At 42.9% G+C, this 26759-nt stretch overlaps 1 protein-coding gene across 1 annotated transcript; it reads left to right on the forward strand.

Moving 5' to 3' along the window:
* Window positions 1-12592: 12592 nt before the first annotated feature.
* Window positions 12593-26759, forward strand: LOC100563831 (putative P2Y purinoceptor 10). The gene is made up of 3 exons (XM_003227802.4): window positions 12593-16446; window positions 17373-17961; window positions 22048-26759. Exons 2-3 carry the CDS (start codon window positions 17840-17842, stop codon window positions 23084-23086), a joined length of 1161 nt encoding a protein of 386 aa, XP_003227850.1. The 5' UTR covers window positions 12593-16446; window positions 17373-17839; the 3' UTR covers window positions 23087-26759.

Raw genomic sequence — 26759 nt, forward strand, 5'->3', positions numbered from 1 at the left:
CAAATTTGACAGAAAAAGTAGTTCAATACGCAGTAATGTTATGTTGTAATTACTGTATTTACGAATATAGCACCAAAATATCACGATATATAGAAAACATTGACTACAAAAATGGCTTGGATTATCCAGAGGCTTGAATAAGCGAGGCTTGGATAAGTGAGACTCTACTGTATCTTCTCTGACTATGTTATTTATTCTTGGGCCAGAAGTCTTTCATTTCAATAGGATTTGCTATCATCCACGATTTCGTATGTCCATGCAAAGTCCAGGAATGTATCCTCTGCAGATACAGATATTTATTTTCCTCAGTTTGATACAGTAGAAGAAATTCCCTAGTCCCAGGAATATTTCCCCTGACATGTTGTTTCCCCTTTTAATGCTCAGTATGGCTGTCCTTTGAACCCTTACTAGCCTCCAAAATAAAAGATACCTGAAATGGGGCTCGTCCTGTAAGTGGAAGAACTGGGAGAGGACACTTCTTGAAGTATGTTGTCCATAACTAATAGTGTAGCAGTACACATTGACTTTCACACTCATTCTAGTCTAGTCAGTCTCAAATGCAGACAACGGTTAGGTAAAGCTTTTCCCTGACGTTAAGTCTAGTTGTATTCGACTCTGGGGTTGGTGCTCATCTCCATTTCTAAGCCAAAGAGCCAGCGTTGTCCATAGACACCTCCTATGTCATGTGGCCAGCATGACTGCATGGAGTGCCGTTACCTTCCTGCCAAAGCAGTACCTATTGATCTACTCACATCTGCATGTTTTCGAATTGCTAGGTTGGCAGACGCTGGAGCTAACAGTGGGAGCTCACCCCACTTCCCGGATTCAAACCACCAAACTTTTGGTCAACAGTCCTGCCAGCACAAGGGTTTAACCCATTGCACCATCAGATGCTCCCTATGAATGCGAGACCTTTAAGTCAGGGCTTGTATACCTAAGGTAGTTGGGGCCTCCTTGAAAGTCTGTATCTACTTATAATGTGTCTGTACAGCTATACTATACAGGAGCCCCCGGTGGCACAGCGTGTTAAAGCGCTGAGCTCCTGAACTTGCAGACTGAAAGGTCGCAGGTTCGAATCCGGGGAGTGGAGTGAGCACCTGCTGTTAGCCTCAGCTACTGCCAACCTAGCAGTTCAAAAACATGCAAATGTGAGTAGATCAATAGGTATCACTCCGGCGGGAAGGTAACGGCGCTCCATGCAGTCATGCCAGCCACATGATCTTGGAGGCGTCTATGGACAACGCCGGCTCTGGCTTAGAAATGGAGATGAGCACCAACCCTCGGAGTTGGACTTGACTGGACTTAACATCAGGGGAAACCTTTACCTTTATACAGCTACTAGCTGTGCCCGGCCATGCTTTGCTGTGGCGAAGTCTGGTGGTATGTGAAATAAAGTATTGAGGAATTGGTGGTAGTTAAGGTAAAGGGTAATGGTGTGGAGTCCAGATAATCCAGTTAAAGCAGATAATATAAGATTATAAATGGGTTATATAGCTGTGTGGAAGGGCCTTGAGTCTACACTGCCATCTAATCCAGTTAAAATCTGATAATCTATTTTATAGGCAGTGTGGAAAAAGCCTAAGTGAGGCCTAACTCTGCCTGTCCCCTGGGTGAGTGGGTTGCTAGGAGACCAAGTGGGCGGAGCTTAGCCTTCTAACTGGCAACAATTGGATAAAAACAATTATTCCTCTCCCTCTAATTAGGACTTTATTTTTCTTTTCTTTTTGTTGTATCAACCTAGAGGCGTGGATGATGGGTTGTGTTGTCAATTTTCGAGGTTGTGGGGTGTTTAGTTTTGTTGTTTTGGCGGTCGCCAGGATTCCATCACTCTTTTATATATATAGATACTGTAGATTTCCTCCGTCTTAATCCAGATTATCTTCTTTGAATTGGATTATATGAGACCACACTGACATATCATCCAGCTCAAAGCAGATAATCTGGATTTTACATGTCAGCATAGAAGGGTCTGGAGTTACCATGGTGGCCTGGCAGAGAAAATAGCTGGCATTGATTTCATTGTGCTTCTGCGAAAAAAAGTCCTTTATGCCAGAAATTGGCCCCTCATTTAATTTCGGAGATTGGCTATCCCTGTTTTGGAAGAACCCAATGCTATTAATTGTGGAGAGAAACCTGGCATCTATTGGAGACCTGGCACGAGACAACTTTTCCTTTTTTTTCCATGTGGAAACTGCAGTTCTCTCTGAATGGGGTGGGAGGGCGAAACCCCCCAACCGCTCAGCTTGCAGGGTACAAATCTTCCCTTCAATGGCCACACATCCAAGCACACACCATCCCCAGCCCTTTCGTGCAGATGTGATTCTGGAGCCGCCAGCCAAGTCTGAGAACGCCGTCTCCGAAAGCCAAAACCGCCTCCTGAGTTCACGAAAGTAAGCAAAGCTGTTCTCAACGTATAGAAAAGCAGAGGAAAAACTAGGCCAAAGTTGAAAGCGACAGAGAAACTGGGGGGGGGGGGGGATGAAGTGCATGGTTCCACTTGATGCCAAGGAGATTTTAAATGTTAGCCTTCCAGTGGAGAAGTTGACAACATTTCTTCATTTTCAAAGGAGTGGGGGCTTTTGCTTGCAAAGAAACCACTGTCTCATTTTTTTTTTCCAAATTGAAAGCAAGAAGCGTAATTCCGCTGGATGGTCTCCAGTTTGCCACACATAGGACCAGCTCGCATTTGAGCATAGTGCGCTCTCTCTTTTTTTGGCGCCCAAAGGGCTGCCAAGGCTGACGGCATTTTCTGTTTGCAGATCCGCAGGGCCAAGAGCAGTGGTCAGTTTCCTCATGTAAAATGCAAGACCGCATTGCAAAACTGAGAACCTTTTATGTTTTTTGCATTCAAGGCCCTTTTATGAATTGATCGTGGAAGCGCTGAGGTTGGATTTAGGCACCTATGGGTGCTGAGAGACAAAGTGCGTCCACAGCGTGGAATAAGAGCAGTTCGAAACCACTTTAACTCTCATGCCTCCTCCTACAGGGTTTTGGATTTTTTAAGTTTGGTTTTTCAGCTCATAATTGCTGGATTTTTTTCATGTCAGTAGCAACTTGATAATAATAATAATAATAATAATAATAATAATAATAATAATAATAATAATACACTACAAACTAGAGCTGACAGCTGGTACAAAAAAACATTGCATGGAAAGTTCCTTGACAAAATTGAAGGAAAAGCTGATAAGGAGAAGACCTGACTCTGGCTCACGAATGGGACCCTGAAGAAGGAGACAGAAGGCCTGATCCTTGCAGCCCAGGAGAAAGTCATCAGAACAAAGGCAATTCAGGCCAAGATCCAAAAATCAGCTGATGACCCAAAATGCAGACTGTGCAAGGAAACCGACGAAACCATGGATCATATCCTCAGCTGCTGTAAGAAAATTGCACAGACAGACTACAGACAGAGGCACAACCATGTAGCCCAAATGATTCATTGGAACTTATGCCTCAAATACCACCTCCCAGCAGCAAAGAACTGGTGGGATCACAAACCTGCAAAAGTATTGGAAAATGAGCACGCAAAGATTCTGTGGGACTTCCGAATCCAGACTGACAAAGTTCTGGAACACAACACACCAGACATCACAGTTGTGGAAAAGAAAAAGGTTTGGATCATTGATGTCGCCATCCCAGGTGACAGTCGCATTGACGAAAAACAACAGGAAAAACTCAGCCACTATCAGGACCTCAAGATTGAACTTCAAAGACTCTGGCAGAAACCAGTGCAGGTGGTCCCGGTGGTGATGGGCACACTGGGTGCCGTGCCAAAAGATCTCAGCCGGCATTTGGAAACAATAGACATTGACAAAATTACGATCTGCCAACTGCAAAAGGCCACCCGACTGGGATCTGCACGCATCATCCGAAAATACATCACACAGTCCTAGACACATGGGAAGTGTTCGACTTGTGATTTTGTGATATGAAATCCAGCATATCTATCTTGTTTGCTGTGTCATAATAAAATAATAATAATAATAATAACAACAACTTTATTCTTATACCCCGCCCCATCTCCCCGAAGGGACTCGGGGCGGCTTACATGGGCCCATGCCCGGACACAACAGTATAAAATCAGAGCAAAAACAAAGCAAATCAACCAACAATAAAACATCAACATCGATAAAAACAGTCATAAAAGGTCAATATACAAAATAAAATGTTAAAATCATGAGTTGGATCCAAAGATCTGGGACAAGGTGCAAAAAATGTCGAGAAACTGCAAGTCACTTCTGGTGTGAGAGAATTGACCATCTACCCAAGAGATGTTTTGATGTTTCTACCATCCTTGTGGGAGGCTTCTCTCATGTCCCCGCGTGGAGCTGGAGCTGACAGAGAGAGCTCATCCGCACTCTCCCCGGGTTGGATTCAAACTGGCAACCTTCAGATCAGCAACCCAACCTTCAAGTCAGCAGTCCTACTGGCACAGGTTTTTAATCCACTACTAGGTGATTTGCAGGATTCCACAACATTGAGCCATGGCAGTTAAAGTGTTGTCAAACTGCAATCACTCTACAGTGCAGATACACGTCTATATCTGTATGTACACATGCTTACGTTTCTAATATAGGCTTATGAGTTAACAGCCATGTTTTCCTATATACAGTAGAGTCTCGCTTATCCAACGTAAACGGGCCAGCAGAACGTTGGATAAGCGAATACGTTGGATAATGAGAGATTAAGGAAAAGCCTATTAAACATTAAATTAGGTTATGATTTTACAAATTAAGCACCAAAACATCATGTTATACAACAAATTTGACAGAAAAAGTAGTTCAATACACAGTAATGCTATGTAGTAATTACTGTATTTATGAATTTAGCACCAAAATATCGTGATATATTGAAAACACTGACTACAAAAATGTGTTGGATAATACAGAATGTTGGATAAGCGAGTGTTGGATAAGTGAGACTCTACTGTATATGCCTTGTGCAGGTACAACAGGTGCTATAAAATACTGAAGACTGTACTCATGAAGTTGGAAGGAGAGGTCAGGAATAAAATTAAAATGATAATAATGATGATGATGGTGATGATGATGATGATGTGGCAAAAGTGTTTCCAATTCCCTGCCTTGGAAATGAAAAGGGTCCACATGGAAGTCTGTGGCTTCATGTTCAGCGCCATCCAAAGAAGGAACTCATTCTTGTGACACTTTCAAAAAGGGCAGCATGAAACAACATCACTCACAAAACACTAATGCGTGCATCCGAGCCACATTTCCTTTAAGAGCATGGGAATACAACTAAGTTTTCTTTGTTTTCATAACACAATTCCAGGCTTTCCCTTCCTTTTTTAAAACTTCATTATCATCACATCAGAGTCAACCGGGTTCACATTATATACTTCCCTTTGAAGTTGTTCAGAGGCAGCCGACTACTTCGGCCTGTCTGGGGCATCACAAGACCAAGGCAGTCCCATGATGGGTTTGATCCGTTCACAAAGCCAGCCGAAAGCAAACGTCAAATCCAGACAGGCTCCTGCTCCCTTTCAGCCTCATTTCTCTCACTGCAGGATCAGAAAGAAAAGAAATTTCTCTGGTGTGGGTTTTTTTAAAAAATTTTTTTGCAGAACTTAGAAAATGTACTTGTTGGACTATAGATCCCAAAGCAAAATTATATCCGTTTGATACCACTTTGACTGTTAGAGCTCAATTCTTTGGAATCTGGGAATGCTGATTTTGTTGTAGCACCAAAACTGCCTGGCAGAGAAGGGAAAACACATCACATACAAATCCCAAAATTCTATAGCATTGGCCCATGACAGTTAATGTGACATCAAATAGAACAGGGGTCCCCAAACTAAGGCCCAGGGGCCAGATGCGGCCCATCGAAGCTATCTATCTGGCCCGCACGGCACAAGGGAAGAAGGGGGTTGGGCTAAATGACTCAAGGGGTCTCTTCTTCTCTTACAACCATTATTATTATTATTATTATTATTATTATTATTATTATTATTATTATTAACATTGAGGCTGGGTGGCCATCTGTCAGGGGTGCTTTGCTTGTGCTTTTACTACACAAAGGCAGAAAGGGGTTGGACTAAATGACCCAAGGGGTCTCTTCCAACCCTCTTTATTATTATTATTATTATTATTATTATTATTATTATTATTATTATTATTAACATTGAAGCTGGGTGGCCATCTTTCAGGGGTGCTTTGCTTGTGCTTTCGGTGCACAAAGACAGAAGGGGAATGGACTCAATGGCCCAAAGGGTCTCTTTTAACTCTTTTATTATTGTTGTTGTTATTATTATTATTGCTCGGTGGCCAACTATAGTCCGGCCCTCCAACGGTCCAAAGGATTGTGTACTGGCCCCCTGTTTAAAAAGTTTGGGGACCCCTGAAATAGAGGATGCCTCCAGGCAACAAAGGCCAGGCTTCTTTTATGCCAGTGCTTCTCAACCTGTGGGTTCCCAGATGTTTTGGCCTTCAACTCCCAGCAATCCTAACAGCTGGTAAACTGGCTAGGATTTCTGGGAGTTGTAGGCTAAAAGATCTGGGGACCCACAAGTTGATAACCACTGCTCTATGCAGATACCGTCACTGACTGACTTTGCAAATTTCATGGCTACTCAAATGCTACTTTATGCTTACTAGTTGCAACATTCACACTTTCTTTAAACAGACAAGGGTTTGTTCTCCCACCCTGGACAATATTCCACAGATAGATAGATAGATATTCAGACATACATATATATACACACACATACATACATACATACATACATACATACATACACACTGCTTCATTGCCAACAGAACCTCAGAAGATGCCAGCCACAGATGCAGGCAATATGTCAAGAGATAATGCTTCTGAAACATGGCCAAACGGCCCAAAAAACCCATAGCAACCCAATGACATCAAATTGCAATAGTTCTACAGTGTGGATGCAACCCTATTCAATACTAATTGGATTTGTTTGGAAGTTTTATCTCAAATAAACAAACAAAATTACTTCTCCAAGCTAGAGAAAGTTGCCTGGTCATAGCAGGACCTCAAAAAATTATTACATTTTCCAACTTCTAGAACGTATTCCGCTAATTTCAAAGGACACTAGGAAACAATACCTGGAAACGCAGTTGTGTAAGTTTTGACCTTTTCTGGACAAACAAGAGTGACATAAAAAAGTCATCCCTAGGCTTCTGAGGCTGAGTTTGAAGAAGTTTTCAATTTTATTTTTAGTTACATTTATCTGCTATTTTCCTTTGATGAACTCAATGCAGTTTATCTAATTTTTTCTCCTATTCTTTTATCATCCCAACAATTCCATTCAGTTGAGAGACAGAGACTCACTTCAGGAACTTCCAAAACTAGATCCTAGGAGTCTATAGTCCAGTTCAGATGGAACCATGGCTTAACTGGGACCCATAGCTCCCAGTCCAGCATTCAGTCCAGTTTATTTGGAACTTCAGTTTATGGCATTTTCTTAGGCAAGGAATACTCAAAGGTGCTTTTGTCAGTTTCTTCCTCTGAAAGCCTACAGCACCTGCTGTTCATTGGAGATATTCCACCCATGTACAAACCAGGGTTGACTATGCTTAGCTTCCGACATCAGATGGGATCTAGTACCTTTAGTCATCTCTGTCAATGTATTGATAAGAAAATAATCCTTTGGAGGCTGTGGTATATAAAAAAAATTTTTGTGAAGACAGAACACCTACTTGTAATCCTAAAGAGGTATGTGTCTATCCCTACCTATATATCAGATTTTTTTTCCAGATGCATAATTCTATGCCATTAGAAGACCTTGTGTTGTCGAAGGCTTTCATGGCTGGGATCACAGGGTTGTTGTATGTTTTCCGGGCTGTATGGCCATGTTCTGAAAGTATACTTCTGGAACATGGCCATACAACCCGGAAAACATAAAACAACCCCAGAAGACTTAGACGAAGGGTTAGAAGGCACGATCATCAAGTTGCAGACGACACCAAACTGGGAGGGAGAGCCAACACTCCAGAAGACAGGAGCCGAATTCAAAACGATCTTGACAGACTAGAGAGATGGGCCGAAACTAACAAAATGAAGTTCAACAAGGACAAATGTAAGATACTTCACTTCGGCAGAAAAAATGGAATGCAAAGATACAGAATGGGGGACACCTGGCTTGATAGCAGTGTGTGCGAAAAAGACCTTGGAGTCCTCGTGGACAACAAGTTAAACATGAGCCAACAATGTGATGCAGCAGCTTAAAAAACCAATGGGATTCTGTCCTGCATCAATAGGGGAATAGCGTCTAGATCCAGGGAAGTCCTGCTCCCCTCTATTCTGCCTTGGTCAGACCACACCTGGAATACTGCGTCCAATTTTGGGCACCACAGTTGAAGGGAGATGTTGACAAGCTGGAAAGCGTCCAGAGGAGGGCAACTAAAATGATTAAGGGTCTGGAGAACAAGCCCTATGAGGAGCGGCTTAAAGAGCTGGGCATGTTTAGCCTGCAGAAGAGAAGGCTGAGAGGAGACATGATAGCCATGTACAAATAAGTGAGGGGAAGTCATAGGGAAGAGGGAGCAAGCTTGTTTTCTGCTGCCCTGCAGACTAGGACACGGAACAATGGCTTCAAACTACAGGAAAGGAGATTCCACCTGAACATCAGGAAGAACTTCCTCACTGTGAGGGCTGTTCAGCAGTGGAACTCTCTGCCCCGGGCTGTGGTGGAGGCTCCTTCTTTGGAGGCTTTTAAGCAGAGGCTGGATGGCCATCTGTCAGGGGTGCTTTGAATGCGATTTCCTGCTTCTTGGCAGGGGGTTGGACTGGATGGCCCATGAGGTCTCTTCCGACTCTACTATTCTATGATTCTATGATTCTAAGACCTTGCTTGCTATTGGGGGCAAACTCTGAATTACTAAGGCAGGAAGCAAAAGAATCCTGTTTCAGGAACATGCCAAAAACCAAATGGGAGTGTGGGTGGAGGAGTGAAGGTGCAGCGTTTTCCTGGCATTATATGGTAGCCTCGGGATAAATGTGTTTTGAATGGCCTCACCTTCCTTCACATCTGAGAAGGATCGGCTTTCCGTTATTCTTTGCTTCCCTTGGGAGAATACCCTTTCAGTTAAGAAACATCTGCTGGAAATGGGGGGTTTCATGAGGCAATGGGGAGTTTGAGCTTCCAAGGTCTTTTCCAGAATATCTGGATGACTAAGTTTTGGGTGAGAAACACATGTCAATCTCCTTGGACTTCCCCGAGTTCAAGACATTTTGTTCCCTGAATGAAGGACAGGATGACTTGGGTGATGCGATACAAGGCTTGGATGACTTGGATGGGGGAAGAGAGGACATGCTTATCAAATCTGCCAATGAGACCGAATTAAGATGGAACGCTAATATCCTAGAGCAGCGGTTCTCAAAGTGTGCTCCACAGTGCTTCTTCTGGATGGCAGAAAGGGGTTGGATTGGATGGCCCCTGGGGTCTTCCATTGATATACTGTTAAGTTTACGTTGGTCAAAAAGTTTGCCCATGCCTGATACATATACATATACATTATATACTCCACTGGCTGCTGATTAGTTACCCAGCATGATTCAAAGTGCTGGCTTTAGCCTATAAAGCTCTAAACCAGGGGTCCCCAAACTTTTTAAACAGGGGGCCAGTTCATGGTCCCTCTGACCGTTGTAGGGCTGGATTATAGTTGAAAAAAACCCTATAAACAAATTCCTATGTACACTGCACATCTCTTATTTTTAAGTAAAAAAAACCAAACGGGAACAAATACAGCCTCAATGTTAATCATAATCATAATAAAAATAATAAAGAGGGTTGGAAGATACCCCTTAGGCCATTGAGTCCAACCCTCTTCTACCTTTGTGCACCAAAAGCACAAGCAAAGCACCCCTGACAGATGGCCACCCAGCCTCAATGTTGTTAATAATGATAATAATAATGCATCACACAGCCCTAAATGCTTGGGAATTTGTGATTTGTGATACGAAATCCAGCATATATATCTTGTTTGCTGTGTTATACTGTGTCTTTGTGTCAATAATAATAATAATAATAATAATAATAATAATAATAATAATAATAAGGAGGATTGGAAGAGACCCCTTGGGCCATTTAGTCCAGCCCCCTTCTGCCTTTGTGCACCAAAAGCACTAGCAAAGCACCCCCTTGATAATTAATTAATTAATTATTAAATAATAATTAAAATACCATTATAAACAAGCAAAGCTCTGGAAAGCGTGCACTGGGCAAGGGAGGAGGCGGGGGCCGGATAAATGGCTTCAATGGGCCGCATGTGGCCCCCGGGCCTTAGTTTGGGGACCCCTGCTCTAAATGGTTCCGGCTCATCTGTGATGCCTAGGGCACCTTTGGCCCCTGACCCTGTGGCCATTTCTGACCAGGATGAAGAAGATTCTGGTTTACTCCCATGTCAGCAAGATTCAACTCCTTTCCAGATGCCTCATGTTGACATCTCCGAGCCAGAGCCAATTAAGAATGCCCTTGAAACAGTGCCGGCTCTCCCAGATTCTCCGGAAAGTTTAGTGTTTGATTGTAGAGCCTTTGTACAAACAGAAGGATCACAAAAACAAAGCCTGCGGAGAAGTGCCAGATTAGCGGAGCATGGTGACTATGGCTAAGCCCTGTTCTCTTGGGAAGAATTGGGGAGTTAGACACCTGGTGCAGTGACTGTAACAAGCTCAGTTCTCTTGGGAAGTTTTAGGGAGTCAGGCACCTGGTTTGGGGGAGCTTACGAACTTCAATAAAAGTATTGCGCTGAGAACTTTCCTTCACGGTGACAACTTTACTTCTCATTGAGAAACATCATCGTCTCCAGCTCCTGGATCCCAAGCGGCCTGACGGTGCACTTACTCTTGAGTAGACCGGGCGCCGGTCTACCTCCTTGCCAAGTTTGGACTGCGTTTCAGCTCCTGTACATCTAGTTCCTGCCTTGCCCTGAAATCCTGTTTTTGGACATTTATTCTGGAGAACTCTTCTTGCCACTTGCTCTTTTCCCCACTCAATACTCAAGCTGAGTTTGAGTGTGTTTCGGTTTCTGGACTTTGGACTCTAATACTTGACATAAGACTTTTACTTGTTGGACTAATTTTGATCTTTCCTGAAAGGTCAATTGGTTATTCAACTTTGCTGCTTATTTCCTTTTGGAACTTTATTTGCTTTAATAAAGATATTATATTGTTATTGGTCTTTGTGTTGGTTTTCGGTGCTCTCGCTGCCTAGGGGTGTAACACCAGCTTACTTGTCCGAACGTGACCTACCACGTAATTTAAGATCTTCAGGGGAGGCCCTGCTCTCGGTCCCACCAGCCTCACAGGTGCGGCTCGTGGGGACAAGAGACAGGGCTTCTTAGTGGTGGCTCCTCAGCTGTGGAACTCCCTCCCTAATGACATCTGGCAGGCTCCATTACTTTTGAGTTTTAGAAAGAAAGTGAAGACCTGGCTATGCGAGCAAGCATTCAGATAATAAGTTTCATTGGCTTCGACTCGGTCTGGACTAAGGTTTATGTACAAGGTTCTGTGGATGAATGGCTCAAGCATTTTGTATTGTTTTAAATCTGTTTTTAACTGCTTATGTTTTCTTCTTTTGTATTGTTGTGTATTGGCATCGAATTCTGCCAGTTTTGTAAGCCGCCCTGAGTCCCTTTGGGTGAGAAGGGCAGGATAGAAATGATGGAAATAAATAAATAAATTATCTATCTATCTATCTATCTATCTATCTATCTATCTATCTATCTATCATCTATCTATCTATCTATCTATCTATCTATCTATCTATCTATCTAGGTAAAGGTTTTCCCCTGACATTAAGTCAAGTCGTGCCCAACTCTGCGGGTTGGTGCTCATCTCCATTTCTAAGTCAAAGAGCCGGCATTGTCCATAGACACTTCCAAGGTCATGTGGCCACTGGCATGACTACATGCAGCACCATTACCTCCCTGCTGGAGCAGTACCTATTGATCTACTCACATTTTCATGTTTTCATGCTCTTTATTTTGTAAAGAAACATAATACATCGAAAGTGGTGGAACAATATATTGATAGGAAAGTGAGGGAGGTGAAAGGGTTCTGAAAGTAGGTGAAGAGAGAAAAACGGAGGGGGGGGGGAAGAAAGAAAGAAAAAAAAAAGAATTTAAAAAATTGGTTGACTTCCCACCTTGACCTCAGAGTTTTCTCTTTCGTTGATTACATATTGGTATTTTCCCTTAGTCTTTTCATGTTTTCAAACTGCTAGGTTGGCAGAAGCTGGGGCTAACAGCGGGAGCTCACCCCGCTACCCGGATTCTATATCTATACACATAATAAAAGTGAAAAATGTGTGTGTGTGTTTGTGTGGGAGAGGTGTCCACTTATACAGACACTTATACAGAGCTATAACTTCCACCATGCAGAAGACATCAATGGCTCTCCCTTTAAGTCATAGAATCACAGAATCATAGAATAGTAGAGTTGGAAGAGACCTCATGGGCCATCCAGTCCAACCCCCTGCCAAGAAGCAGGAAATCGCATTCAAAGCACCCCCGACAGATGGCCATCCAGCCTCTGCTTAAAAGCCTCCAAAGAAGGAGTCTCCACCACACTCCGGAGAAGAGTTCCACTGTCGAACAGCTCTCACAGTGAGGAAGTTCTTCCTGATGTTCAGGTGGAATCTCCTTTCCTGTAGTTTGAAGCCATTGTTCCATTGCGTCCTAGTCTGCAGGGCAGCAGAAAACAAGCTCCCTCCCTCCTCCCTATGACTTCCCTTCACATATTTGTACATAGCTATCATGTCTCCTCTCAGCCTTCTCTTCTGCAGGCTAAACATGCCCAGTTCTTTAAGCCGCTCCTCATAGGGCTTGTTCTCCAGACCCTTGATCATTTTAGTTGCCCTCCTCTGGACGCTTTCCATCTTGTCAACATCTCCCTTCAATTGAGGTGCCCAAAATTGGACACAGTGTGATTCCAGGTGTGGTCTGACCAAGGCAGAATAGAGGGGAGCAGGACTTCCCTGGATCTAGACGCTATTCCCCTATTGATGCAGACCAGAATCCCATTGGCTTTTTTAGCTGCCGCATCACATTGTTGGCTCATGTTTAACTTGTTGTCCACAAGGACTCCAAGATCTTTTTCACATGTACTGCTGTCTAGCCAGGCGTCCCCCATTCTGTATCTTTGATTTCCATTTTTTCTGCCGAAGTGAAGTATCTTGCATTTGTCCCTGTTGAACTTCATTTTGTTAGTTTCGGCCCATCTCTCTAGTCTGTCACTGTGCATGTCAAGGGAATGACTGCCCATTTGCCTGTCTCAAACGCCCACTCTCGATTCCCACAAGTTGGCTTGTGGTTGGTGGAAAATGTCAGGCGAGCGCATGTGGACACATGTGTTTTCTTTCTTCTCTCACCACGGGAGGCAACTGTTGCTCAGGCGACCAGATGCAGAACGGCACAAACAAACACGGCCTCCATGCCCAGCCGTCTCGCCTTGGTGGGGACTTACCTCTCATTTCCTCGGCCAGAACAATGTTTTCCAGATGACGGACTTGTGCACCGGAGGCCCTTCCTTCCTTCTTCCTTCCCCTGGATGTTGTTGTGTGCCTTCAAGTCATCTCTGACTTCTAGCAACCCTAAAGTGAGCCAAGAACAAAGTTTTCTTGCATGAGGTTTGCTGGTTTTGTCTTCTTCTGAAGCTAAGAAAATTCAAGGGTATGTCATTGGTTTCTAGGACCAACCCAGGTCTCCTACAGTTATAATCCAATGCTTAGACCACTCCACCATAGCAGCACAAAAAGTCATGTTTGCAAAGGGAGAGACATTAAGGAGATGGGGCAGTGGCTCTTTCAAAGATACAGTAGAGTCTCGCTTATCCAACGTAAATGGGCCGGGAGAACGTTGGATAAGCGAATATGTTGGATAATAAGGAGAGATTAAGGAAAAGCTTATTAAACATTAAATTAGGTTATGATTTTATAAATTAAGCACCAAAACATCATGTTATACAACAAATTTGACAGAAAAAGTAGTTCAATACGCAGTAATGCTATGTAGTAATTACTGTATTTACAAATTTAGCACCAAAATATCATGATGTATTGAAAACATTGACTACAAAAATGCGTTGGATAATCCAGAACAGTGGATAAGCGAGTGTTGGATAAGTGAGACTCTACTGTAATGTCAATTTTCTTCAGAGGAGACCTGCCGTAAGTTCTTCCTAATGTTTAGGTGGAATCTCTTTTCCTGCGCACAATTATATATAAACCCCACTTGCCTAGTTTCCAACAGACCTCACAACCTCTGAGGATGCCTGCCATAGATGTGGGTGAAACGTCAGGAGAGAATGCTTCTGAAACATGGCCAGACAGCCTGGAAAACTCACAGCAACCCAATTTCTTCTTATGTTTGAGAATGAAAACCGAATTGTTAGACATAGACTCCTAGATAGCTAAGGGGTATACTGCCATCTTGTGACTAATCAGGAGAAACATGGAAAAAAGGATTTAGGATAATAATTATAATAATATAATAATAACTTTTTGGGGCCACTGGTGGTGGCGCAGTGTGTTAAAGGGCTGAGTTGCTGAACTGGCAGACTGAAAGGTCGCAGGTTCAAACTCCAGCTCCTGCCAACCTAGCAGTTCAAAAACATCCAAATGTGAGTAGATAAATAGGTACCGCTCCGGTGGGAAGGTAACGGCGCTCCATGCAGTCATGCCAGCCACATGACCTTGGAGGTGTCTACGGACAACGCCGGCTCTTCGGCTTAGAAATTGAGATGAGCATCAACCCCCGGAGTCGGTCACGACTGGACTTAACGTCAGGGGAAAACCTTTACCTTTACCTTCTTTAATAATAACTTTATTTTTGTATGCCGCTTCCATCTCCCCGGGGGGACTCTGAGCGGCTTACATGGGGACGAGCCCAATCAACATCATAACATCATAAAATAGACAATTTAAAACACATACATCATACATAAAACAGAACAATCAAACCGTAGTTTAAAACAACATAAAATTATAAAAGCATATAAACAATCTTAATCAATCGTCAGTGAGTCTTTAAGAGAGCCAATCCTAGGATGCATCTGTAGAATGAATACAGTTTGATCCTATTTTAACGGCTATAGCTCAGTCTATGGAATTCTGGGAGTTGTTGTTTTACAATGTTCTTAGCCTTCGAGGCCAAATTGCGTTGCTACCTCACCAAGCTATAACTCCCAGGATTCCATCGCATTGAGCCATGGAAGTTAAAAATGGTTTTCAACTACATTTATTCTACAGTGTAGATGCATCCCTGGAAAGAGAAGAAACTTTGCAGAACATTGTTATCAAGCAATTTAGAGCAGCAGTGGATAGTGAGATCCAAGCAGCTGTGGGTTGAGCCTGGTGGGGAAAAGAAGTCAATAATTCCAGAATAGATCTCACCAAGTTGAAGCAGAAGCCACCGAGGTATTTATTTAATTCCAACACCCTTCTTAGTGATGTCAGAGTTCTATACTTTTTCTTTGCAACTTATGTTTTGAGATTGGGTTTTTGTTTGTTTTTTGTTTTGCTTCTACCATCATCATCTTCTTCATCAGAGGAGGAAAAAGAAGAGGAAGAGGAAGCAACTATCCTATATCTGGGGTTATTGTGTGTTTTCCGGATTATATGGCCATGTTCCAGAAGCATTCTCTCCTGACATTTCGCCCACATCTATGGCAGGCATCCTACACCTCACAGTTGGCCTATACTTCTCTCTGACTATTTGTTAAACTGTGAGCACATCATCTCCACAGATTTTTTTTATTCCCCCTCCTGTCTTTAAAAAAAGTCTTACTGACAGTTTGAAAAAAATGCCCTTTTTGTTTTAACATTCCCAAACACGGGGGGGAAAAACTTTTCTGGGCTACCACTTCCAGAATTCTCAGCCAGCAGACCAACTAGTGGCAATGACAATTCTGGAAATCCGAGTTCAAAAAAGGAACTCTTCCAGGGTTTGACAACCACCACCTTCAGTTTCAGCCACTGTAAGACCTTGGCATTGGGTTGGAAAAACTGAGCAAGATGTGAGGTGGGAGTTGAGCACAGGGCTGAGTGCGTGACTCAGTTGCAGAGATGTCAATCTCACTCCTGAGGGACAAACGGCCCAGATACCCCTCCGCCACATCCTCTTCGCCACCTGCAAGCTGAGCATGAACTGTCTGACATGAAAGCCAGAGAATGAAACACCACTCCGGCTAAACAGACCGCAATACGGAAAGAAAGATGAGTCATTTAAGCAAAGTTTCATTAAGAGAATGCATACAGTGGCTAACAGCTAACAGCCTCTGGCTCAAAACTTTTTTCCGAGCTATGACAATCCTAAAGCAACTGTATCATATGATTTCCTTGTCAAGATTTGTCTCCTGAAGCCGAGAGAGTGTGACTTGCCCAAGGTCATTCGGTGGATTTCCAATCCACGGCCGAGCAAGGATTCGAATCCTAGTCTCCAGAGTCCTGTGTCAGAATTAGGATAAAATGTAAGAAATTATTTATTTATTTATTTATTTACAGCATTTATATTCTGCCCTTCTCACCCCAAAGGGGACTCAGGACGGATCACATTACACATATAGGCAAACATTCAATGCCTTTTAACATAGAACAAAGACAAGACAAACATAGGCTCCGAGCGGGCCTCGAACACATGATCTCCTGGTCAGAGTGATTCATTGCAGCTGGTTGCAACTGGCTGCTCTCCAGCCTGCGCCACAGTCCGGGCTATTAAATAACAGCACCCAAATCCCCAGTTAGTACAGTAGAGTCTCACTTATCCAAGCTAAACGGGCCGGCAGAAGCTTGGATAAGCGAATATCTTGGATAATAAGGAGGGATTAAGGAAAAGCCTATTAAACATCAAATTAGGTTATGATTTTACAAATTAAGCACCTAAACATCATGCTATACAACAAATTTGACAGAAAAAGTAATTCAATACACAGTAATGTTATGTTGTAATTACTGTATTTATGAATTTAGCACCAAAATATCATGATATATTGAAAACATTGGCTTGGATAAGCGAGGCTTGGATAAGTGAGACTCTACTGTAACTGCATATTGCAGCATCACAAGGGCTGAGAATGTTTTTTTTCCGTCTCCACTCTCCAGAAAAAGCATGTGCGCATCAGTGGAGCTCGAGTTTCATACTGATTCCCATTCCGAAGAGCCGGTTTCAGTATGTCATATGGTTTACACTCAATTTTGGCTCAATTTCGGATGATTCCCTGACTTTGTATTGGACTATCAGGCTTAAAGTGCACTGCAGTGCGTTTTCATGCACTGTGCTTTTCAGTTGCCACATTTTGAAGCTAGCTTGAAACTGAAATAAACAGTTTATGCAAATATAGTTCTAGGTTAGCTTCGGGGAAATAGTTATATTTTTTTTCTTGGACATCAAATACAGGAGGAGTCATTACCATCATTGGGCTAACAGTGAGTGCTCACCCGCTCCCCGGATTTGAACCACCAACCTTTCGGTCAGCAAGTTCAACAGCTCAGTTGTTTAACCCGCTGCAACACTAGGTGCAAATTACTCCTGCACTTTGAATACAGCAATTGAAATAAACTGAAGATGAAGGTGGACAGTGGAAGAAGGATGGAGAAACCAGGACATTTTAACATCAGCCGAAGAAGTCTGCAGACAGGAGATTCACTAGAATTGTCCCTGCCAAAAGAAGGCACTATGCTGCTTGCATGTATGTATCTGGGCTAGACGTTGGTTGCATGTTTCCGCCTAACACCAACCACCTCAGCAGTGTCCTTACTCACATAGACTCTCCTGTGTGTAAACAAAGCTGCTGCGGTTAAACTACCGGGCGAATTCACGTGGCCTTTTAAAACTTCCTGTTAAGAAAACCTAGCTGTACAGCTATGATAGCAGCTACATATCGCCTGGCTTTTTTAACCGCATGTGAAAACAGCAAGGTGCTCCGAAAAGTGTGTTTCCACCTTCCAGGATTCATTGTTGACAAAGCCGGGATCATTCCAATGAGGTAAGGCTTTTCAATCACATGGTCGACTTCCAGTCCAGAAAAAAATATTTAGTTTATTGTCGTTTATTGCCATCAAATCAACTTCGATTATGGCGACCTTATTTATGAATGAAAGACCTTCAATATTTAGTAACTACCGTGTTTCCCCTAAAATATGACAGTGTCTTATATTAATTTTTGATCCCAAAGATGTGCTAGGTCTTATTTTCAGGGGATGTCTTATTTCTCCATGAAGAAAAATTCACATTTATTGTTAAACAAAAAAATGAACATATATTATATACTATACAGTAGTTGTCATCACAAACCAACATAACCAGACAAACTGTGAATCCTATCAAGAATTTCCTGTTACTACCATTATTTCCATGTACAACTGGTAAGTACATTTACCAATTCTGCATGCTTTGGTGTTCTGTTTGGCAGACGCCAGGCATTCTTCTAAACAAAAACTTTGCTAGGTCTTACTTTTGGGGGAGGCCTTATATTTAGTAATTCAGCAAAACCTCTACTAGGTCTTATTTTCTGAGGATGTCTTATTTTCGGGGAAACAGGGTATATATAAGAGAAATCTACACTATAAAACGAATGCAGTTTGATGCCAATTGAACTGCCATGGCTCAATGGTATAGAACAGGCATGGGCAAAGTTGGGCCCTCCAGCTGTTTTGGACTTCAGCTCCCACAATTCAACTCATACCGGCTGTTAGGAATTGTGGGAATTGAAGTCCAAAACAGCTGGAGGGCCCAACTTTGCCCATGCCTGATATAGAATGAGTTGTAGTTTTACAAGGTCCTTAACCTTCTCTGCCAAACTACAAAAGCAAAGATTCCACAGCATTGAGCCAAGGCAGTTCAAGTGGTGTCAAACTGCATTAATTCTGCAGTGTAGATGCAACTGAAGTTTGATAAGTTGATTTAACAACTGCTTGAGCAGATGAATTTAAACAAAAACACAAACATGTCAGGACTAATTTTTTGCCTGCTGCGTCAGTGATTAGAATCCAAACTAAGAGGTCTAAATATAATAAATAGGATTTCATCTAAACATTGGAAGGAACTCCTAAATAGTTCATACTGTCTGACGGTGGACTTGATTGTTGTTGTTTTTTAAATGTAAAAACACACACCGGATGACTATGTCTTTTGTGGCCAAATTTGGTGTGATTTGGTTGTGTAGTTTTGTTGTTTAAGTTAAGAGAAAAACTGTCGAAATATTTTTATACATATAGATATCGTGATATTTTGGTGCTAAATTAGTAAATACAGTAATTACTACATAACATTACTGTGTATTGAACTGCTTTTTCTGTCAATTTGTTGTAAAACATGATGTCTTGGTGCTTAATTTGTAAAATTGTAATGTAATTTTATGTTTAATAGGCTTTTTCTTAATGGGGTTGTTGTATGTCTTTCAAGCTGTGTGGCCATGTTCCAGAGATATTCTCTCCTGACGTTTCGCCCACATCTATGGCAGGCATCCTCCTTATTATCCAACATTTTCGCTTAGCCAATGTTTTGCCGGCCCGTTTATGTTGGATAAGTGAGACTCTACTGTACTTTCTTTTTTAATGCAGGAGCATTAGGTCTCTCTCTCTCTTTCTCTATGTGTTTCTCTAGTGTTGTCCAGCAAACTGCTGCATCCTCTCCTAACTTGGGCAGTTCTTCCTTATTGATAACCTTTGCCATCTTGACCATACTGTGCTTCCTCACATGTGTCCAGTTTCAAACTATGAAACGTTGGAGGGTATGGTCAAATTGATTCATATTTATATATGACCCAAACAGCATGCAAGCATTATTTGAGGTCCACATTTTGTTAAGTTTTATGTTATGGAAGCTGTATGATGAGGCGATTGCTGAAAATAGCCACATGTAGATTTGCCCAGCCAAATGGCTACCGCCCACCTCTTGTTCACTTGCCTTCTCCTCCTGTTGCTGATTCAGCTAAAGTCAGTATATAGCTTGCAAACTTGAAACAAGAAGGGGCCTGCCTTTTTGGCACCGGAAACCCCTTAAAGCACTACAGATCTGTTTTAGAATGGGTGGAGATACTGCAGTCCATGCCAAGCCTTAGGAAAGAGAGAATAAACTTCTAAACAGCTACTGGGAACATTTTGTGCTGCTGCTCAAAGCTACAAAACCCAAAAGGTTAGGCAAATTTGCCAGAAAGAGAATGGAGAGCTTTGACTCTAAGGTCTCTTTTGCTCATCACAATAACAGCACTGCAGTTCTACTTTCACTACAATGGCTGCATCCTCAGGAAACTTGGACTTGAAGTAAAGGACGTCTCAGCCAGATTGCTTGAGCGTGTCGGTTCTCAATATTTTGCTTTTCATATATATTGGGCTTCTTCTCCTAGAAGCTGTTGATAATTGAACATGTTGGTTGAAGTTTCTGGGAACAGGAATTCGAAAGATCTGGAAACTCAAAAACTAAAAAACATTGCTCTAGCCCGGGGTCCCCAAACTACGGCCCGCGGGCCATATGTGGCCCATCAAAGCTGTTCATCTGGCCCCTGTGGCAGCAGCTCCTTCCTGCCTTTCCCGCTTCCTCCCTCACCTGGTGCACACCTTCCAAATCTTTGCTTTTGTTTATAGTAAAAAGGTAAAGGTTTCCCCTGACATTAAGTCCAGTAGTGATTGACTCTGGGGGTTGGTGCTCATCTCCATTTCTAAACCGAAGAGCCGGCATTGTCCATAGACATCAGGTCATGTGGCCAGCATGACTGCATGGAGTGCCTTTACCTTCCCGCCGGAGTGTTTATAACAGTATTTTAATTATTATTTAATCAATATTTAATTATTAAGTAGTGCTTTGATAGTGCTTTTGGTGCACAAAGGCAAAAGGGGCTGGACTAAATGGCCCAAGGGGTCTCTTCACACTTTCTTTATTATTATTATTGTTATTACAATGGAGTCTCATTTATCCAACATTCGCTTATCCAATGTTCTGGATTATCCAACGCATTTTTGTAGTCAATGTTTTCAATACATCGTGATATTTTGGTGCTAAATTCGTAAATACAGTAATTACTACATAGCATTACTGCATATTGAAATACTTTTTCTGTCAAATTTGTTGTCTGACATGATGTTTTGGTGCTTAATTTGTAAAATCATAACCTAATTTTATGTTTAATAGGCTTTTCCTTAATGCCTCCTTATTATCCAACATATTCGCTTATCCAACGTTCTGCCGGCCTGTTTATGTTGGATAAGTGAGACTCTACTGTATTATTATTATTATTATTATTATTATTATTATTATTATTACAGTAGAGTCTCACTTATTCAACATAAACGGGCCGGCAGAACATTGGATAAACAAATATGTTGGATAATAAGGAGAGATTACGAAAAAACCTATTAAACATCAAAATAGGTTATGATTTTACAAATTAAGCACCAAAACATCATATTTAAAACAAATTTGACAGAAAAAGTAGTTTAATAGGCAGTAATGCTATGTAGCAATGACTGTATTTACAAATTTAGCACCAAAATATCACGATGTATTGAAAACATTGACTACAATAATGTGTTGGATAATCCAGAATGTTGGATAAGCGAGTGTTGGATAAGTGAGACTCTACTGTATTATTATTATTAACATTGAGACTGGGTGACCATCTGTCAGGGGTGCTTTGCTAGTGCTTTTGGTGCACAAAGGCAGAAGGGACTGCATGGAGTGCCATTACCTTCCCACTAAAGTAGTACCTACTGATCTACTCACATCTGCATGTTTCCGAACTGTTAGGTTCGCAAAAGCTGTGGCTAATAGGAGGAGCTCACGCCGCTCCCTGGATTCGAACCACCAACCTTTCGGTCAGCAAGTTCAGCAGCTCAGCAGTTTAACCTGCTGTGCCACCGGGGAATCCATCCCCAAGTGTATAACTGGTGCAAATAAAAGCTCATAATGTGAATAATCTTTGGGGAAACTGCAGGACAGAAGAAGAAAATGGCTAAAATTATGTGTTGATTCCTTAAAATGTGAAGTTTGCACAGAATGTCTTCCCCCAGATGATGGCGATGCATTGCATCAAAAGTGAACATTATAAACCTTCTGCCTCTTTTCTTCTTTGCAGGGGGTCCGGATACATCACGCTTCCAGCCCACCTTGTCCTTAACTGGAGTGCAATTGTGCCGTTGTTGCCAAGCCCAGGTTCAGAACACTATAATTGTAGTGATCCAAGTGACAAATTCCTGCATTCCCTTTATGCAGCCACATATACAATCATATTCATCCCGGGTCTCCTGACAAACAGCATGGCTCTGTGGATTCTATGCCGTTTCATCAGCAAGCAGAATAAAACCGTCATCTTCATGGTGAACTTGGCCATGGCTGACTTCATCCACGTTCTCTCCTTGCCTCTGCGGATATATTATTATGTCAATTACAAGTGGCCTTTTGGGAGGTTCCTTTGCCAGCTCTGCTTCTACCTGAAGTATCTCAACATGTACGCCAGCATAGGCTTCCTCACCTGCATCAGTGTGCAAAGATACCTCTTCCTGCTCTACCCGTTCAAGGCTAAAAACTGGAAGCGAAGGCATGATGTGGCCATATGTGTTGTGCTGTGGGTTGTGATTGGAGCTGCTTGCCTGCCGTTCCCATTGTTGAGAAGTTTTGAGAAGCCAGAGAGTTGCTTCACAGAGCTCAAAATCAAACCAATTGGGGGCAAGGCCCACTCCATTGTGGTGGTAATGGTGGCGGAGATCATCGGGTTCATTGTCCCGCTTGTCATTGTTGTCTATTGTACCTGGAAGACCAAAGTGTCACTCCAAGAACGTCACGTCCCTTTGGAAAACACCATGGAAAAGCGGAAGGCGTTGCGGATGGTTTCCATGTGCGCCACCGTCTTCTTGGTGTGCTTCACACCATACCACATTGTCTTCTTTTTCTTTATGATGGTCAAAGAAGCCGTCATCCAAGACTGTGCCTTGAGCCAACCCATCCTGTACCTTCACCCTTTTTGTTTAAGCCTTGCAAGCCTGAACTGTTGCTTGGATCCCATCCTCTACTTCTTCATGACGTCGGAGTTCCAGGGTCAGATATTGAGGCACAGCAGCTTGGCCATCCGGAGCCGTCTGATGAGCAAAGAAAGCGCTTCTTCTGTTAAAGAATAACTCCAGCTGGACTGGGAATCGGACAGAGGACCATAGACAATGATTCTAGCATGTCTGGCCTTTCATCCAGTGAAGACCAGTGTCTAACTGGGCTGGCAACCATTCTCCTGTCTTTCAGATGCGTGTTTTTGTTAGACTTAGGTAAAGGTAAAGGTTTTACCCTGACATTAAGTCTAGTCGTCTCCAACTGTGAGGGTTGGTGTTAAGCCGAAGAGCCAGCATTGTCCGTAGACACCTCCAAGGTCATGTGGCTGGCATGACTTCATGGAGTGTCGTTATCTTGCCACCGGAGCAGTACCTATTGATCTACTCACATTTTACATGCTTTCAGACTGCTAGGTTGGCAGAAGCTGGAGCTGACAGTGGGAGCTCACTCCGCTCCCGGGATTCGAACCACCGGAGCAGTACCTATTGATCTACTCACATTTTACATGCTTTCAGACTGCTAGGTTGGCAGAAACTGGAGCTGACAGCGGGAGCTCACTCCGCTCCCCAGATTCGAACCAACGGAGCAGTACCTATTGATCTACTCACATTTTACATGCTTTCAGACTGCTAGGTTGGCAGAAACTGGAGCTGACAGCGGGAGCTCACTCCACTGCCCGGATTCAAACCAACGGAGCAGTACCTATTGATCTACTCACATTTTACATGTTTTCAAACTGCTAGGTTGGCAGAAACTGGAGCTGACAGTGGGAGCTCACTCCGCTCCCCGGATTCGAACCACCGGAGCAGTACCTATTGATCTACTCACATTTTACATGCTTTCAAACTGCTAGGTTGGCAGAAACTGGAGCTGACAGCAGGAGCTCACTCCGCTCCCCGGATTCGAACCACCGGAGCAGTACCTATTGATCTACTCACATTTTACATGCTTTCAAACTGCTAGGTTGGCAGAAACTGGAGCTGACAGCGGGAGCTCACTCCGCTCCCCGGATTCGAACCACCAGAGAAGTACCTATTGATCTACTCACATTTTACATGTTTTCAAACTGCTAGGTTGGCAGAAGCTGGAGCTGACAGCGGGAGCTCACTCCACTCCCCGGATTCAAACCAACGGAGCAGTACCTATTGATCTACTCACATTTTACATGTTTTCAAACTGCTAGGTTGGCAGAAATTGGAGCTGACAGCGGGAGCTCACTCCGCTCCCCGGATTCGAACCACCGGAGCAGTACCTATTGATCTACTCACATTTTACATGCTTTCAAACTGCTAGGTTGGCAGAAACTGGAGCTGACAGCAGGAGCTTACTCCGCTCCCCGGATTCGAACCACCGGAGCAGTACCTATTGATCTACTCACATTTTACATGCTTTCAAACTGCTAGGTTGGCAGAAACTGGAGCTGACAGCGGGAGCTCACTCCGCTCCCCAGATTCGAACCACCAGAGAAGTACCTATTGATCTACTCACATTTTACATGCTTTCAAACTGCTAGGTTGGCAGAAGCTGGAGCTGACAGCGGGAGCTCACTCCGCTCCCCGGATTCGAACCACCGGAGCAGTACCTATTGATCTACTCACATTTTACATGCTTTCAGACTGCTAGGTTGGCAGAAACTGGAGCTGACAGCGGGAGCTCACTCCGCTCCCCGGATTCGAACCACCGGAGCAGTACCTATTGATCTACTCACATTTTACATGCTTTCAGACTGCTAGGTTGGCAGAAACTAGAGCTGACAGCGGGATCTCACTCCGCTCCCCGGATTCGAACCACCAACCTTTTGGTCAGCAAATTCAGCAGCTTAGCGGTTTAACCCACTGCGCCACCGGCGGCTCAGTGTTAGACTTACAGGGACTCAATGTGAGCACTATTGTGGGACGTACCCAGAAGAAGGACATTGAATGCATTTGTTTCTTCAAAGGTCCAAAAGAAAATCTCTGGGAGGTTTAGGAGACCTACCTGTAGATGCTAGTATAGCAACTGGAGCTCTTCTCTGCTGGTTGCAGATCTTCTCATAAGTGCATCCATCCCAACCACTGGAGTTTTATGCAGAAGGCTTTCAGGGAATGGTTTCTGTAAAACTTGTTGTTTTTGATGTTTGCCATCACGCTGGCACCAACTAATGGTGGCTCTACGAATGAGAAACCTCCAGGAAGGAACCCTGCTCATTCAGGTCTTGCTGTGGCTTCCTTCATTCAATCCATCCACTTGTTGGGTGGCCTCCTTTTTTCCTAGTGTCTTCTACCTTACTAGTTTTTCAGGCTATTGTTATTTAAGCTGAGTTCACACAACAAGAGATCCAGTTGCTCCTGCTGTTCTAGTCGGGACGATCAATACCATTTTGGTTTTATCCAACTCATCGTCTGAATTTTCAGCTTTTTTTTCCATGTCAGAAGCAACTTCAGAAACTGCAAGTCACTTCTGGTGTGAGAGAATTGGCCATCTGCAAGGACGTTGCTCAGGGGACACTTGTATGTTTTGATGTTTTTACCATCCTTGTGGGAGGCTTCTTTCATGTTCCCAAAAGGAGCTGGAGCTGATAGAGGGAGCTCAACTGCATTCGGGTTGGATTCGAACCGGCAACCTTCAGGTTGGCAACCCAACCTTCAAGTCAGCAGTCCTGCCAGCACAAGAGTTTAACCACTGCGCCACTGGGGGCTCCTGCTTGAATTTTCAGCCATCCATCCATGAACTCATATGTTGTTATCTCCATAAACATGTATTCAAACAATAAAAGAGTTTAGATGAATAAAATAATAGTTTTGAAGAAAAAAGTGGACGAGTTCTGTTATCAGTTCTGCCCACCAATTTTTCAGATAAATACAAGGCCGGTTCAGACATTTAATCTAAAAAGAAATCCTAAAACATTATTTCAATGACTGTTTGCATTCTTGCGTAGACTTTCCCCTAATGCACATATTTTTCTATGCATGGTTGATTTAGGTTTTTCCATTGCTAAATTAGGGGAACTGAGGCATTCATTGGTTTGAATGAGTAAATTAGACCATATTTGATCCATGTTTCCCCACCCCTAGCCATATATACATTGGTCCTAGGTTTAGTTGTAAATTTGTAGGAACATCTCTTGTAGGAATATCTATTGATAACACAAACTATAAAAGAAGACGTTTGGGGAACAGAGGAGCAGTACTTTTCACGCCCCCATGATTTCCCCCACACAAATATACAAGATAATATTCTGCTTCTTCTTTTGATTCTCAAAAGGCATCCGGATATTCTTTACTCCTCCAGGTGCATCCTGTGAGTTATATTTAACGGCAGATTGTTGCCAAGACAAAGTAGTTGTGAGAGTGGTCCAGCATTTCTGTGTTCTCAAATTATATTATATGCGTCCAGGTTGGTTCGTCAAGTGCTCTGCTATCGCTGACATCTCTGGTTGAGTTAGTCTGCAATGCCTTTCATGTCAGACTACACAGAGAAGCCATTGAAATCCACAACCATGCGGACAATTTCAACAGAAAGGAGGAAACCATCAAAATGAATAAAAACTGGCTACCAGTATTTTAAAAACTCTAAAATCAGGACAATAAATAAAGAACAACACTCTGAAAGAAGGGGAATTCCAGACAGGAAACAATCAGGGCGAGCTAACACCTCTCAACAAAGGATTCCCCAGGCAGGAAGCAGCCAGACTTTGAAGCTGTAAGGCCATTCAATGCTAAATCAAGCTAGTCAATTGCAACATTCACATTTGCCTCCAACAGACAA

Source organism: Anolis carolinensis, unplaced genomic scaffold (genome assembly GCF_035594765.1).
Source record: "Anolis carolinensis isolate JA03-04 unplaced genomic scaffold, rAnoCar3.1.pri scaffold_12, whole genome shotgun sequence".
NCBI classification, from domain to species: domain Eukaryota; kingdom Metazoa; phylum Chordata; class Lepidosauria; order Squamata; family Dactyloidae; genus Anolis; species Anolis carolinensis.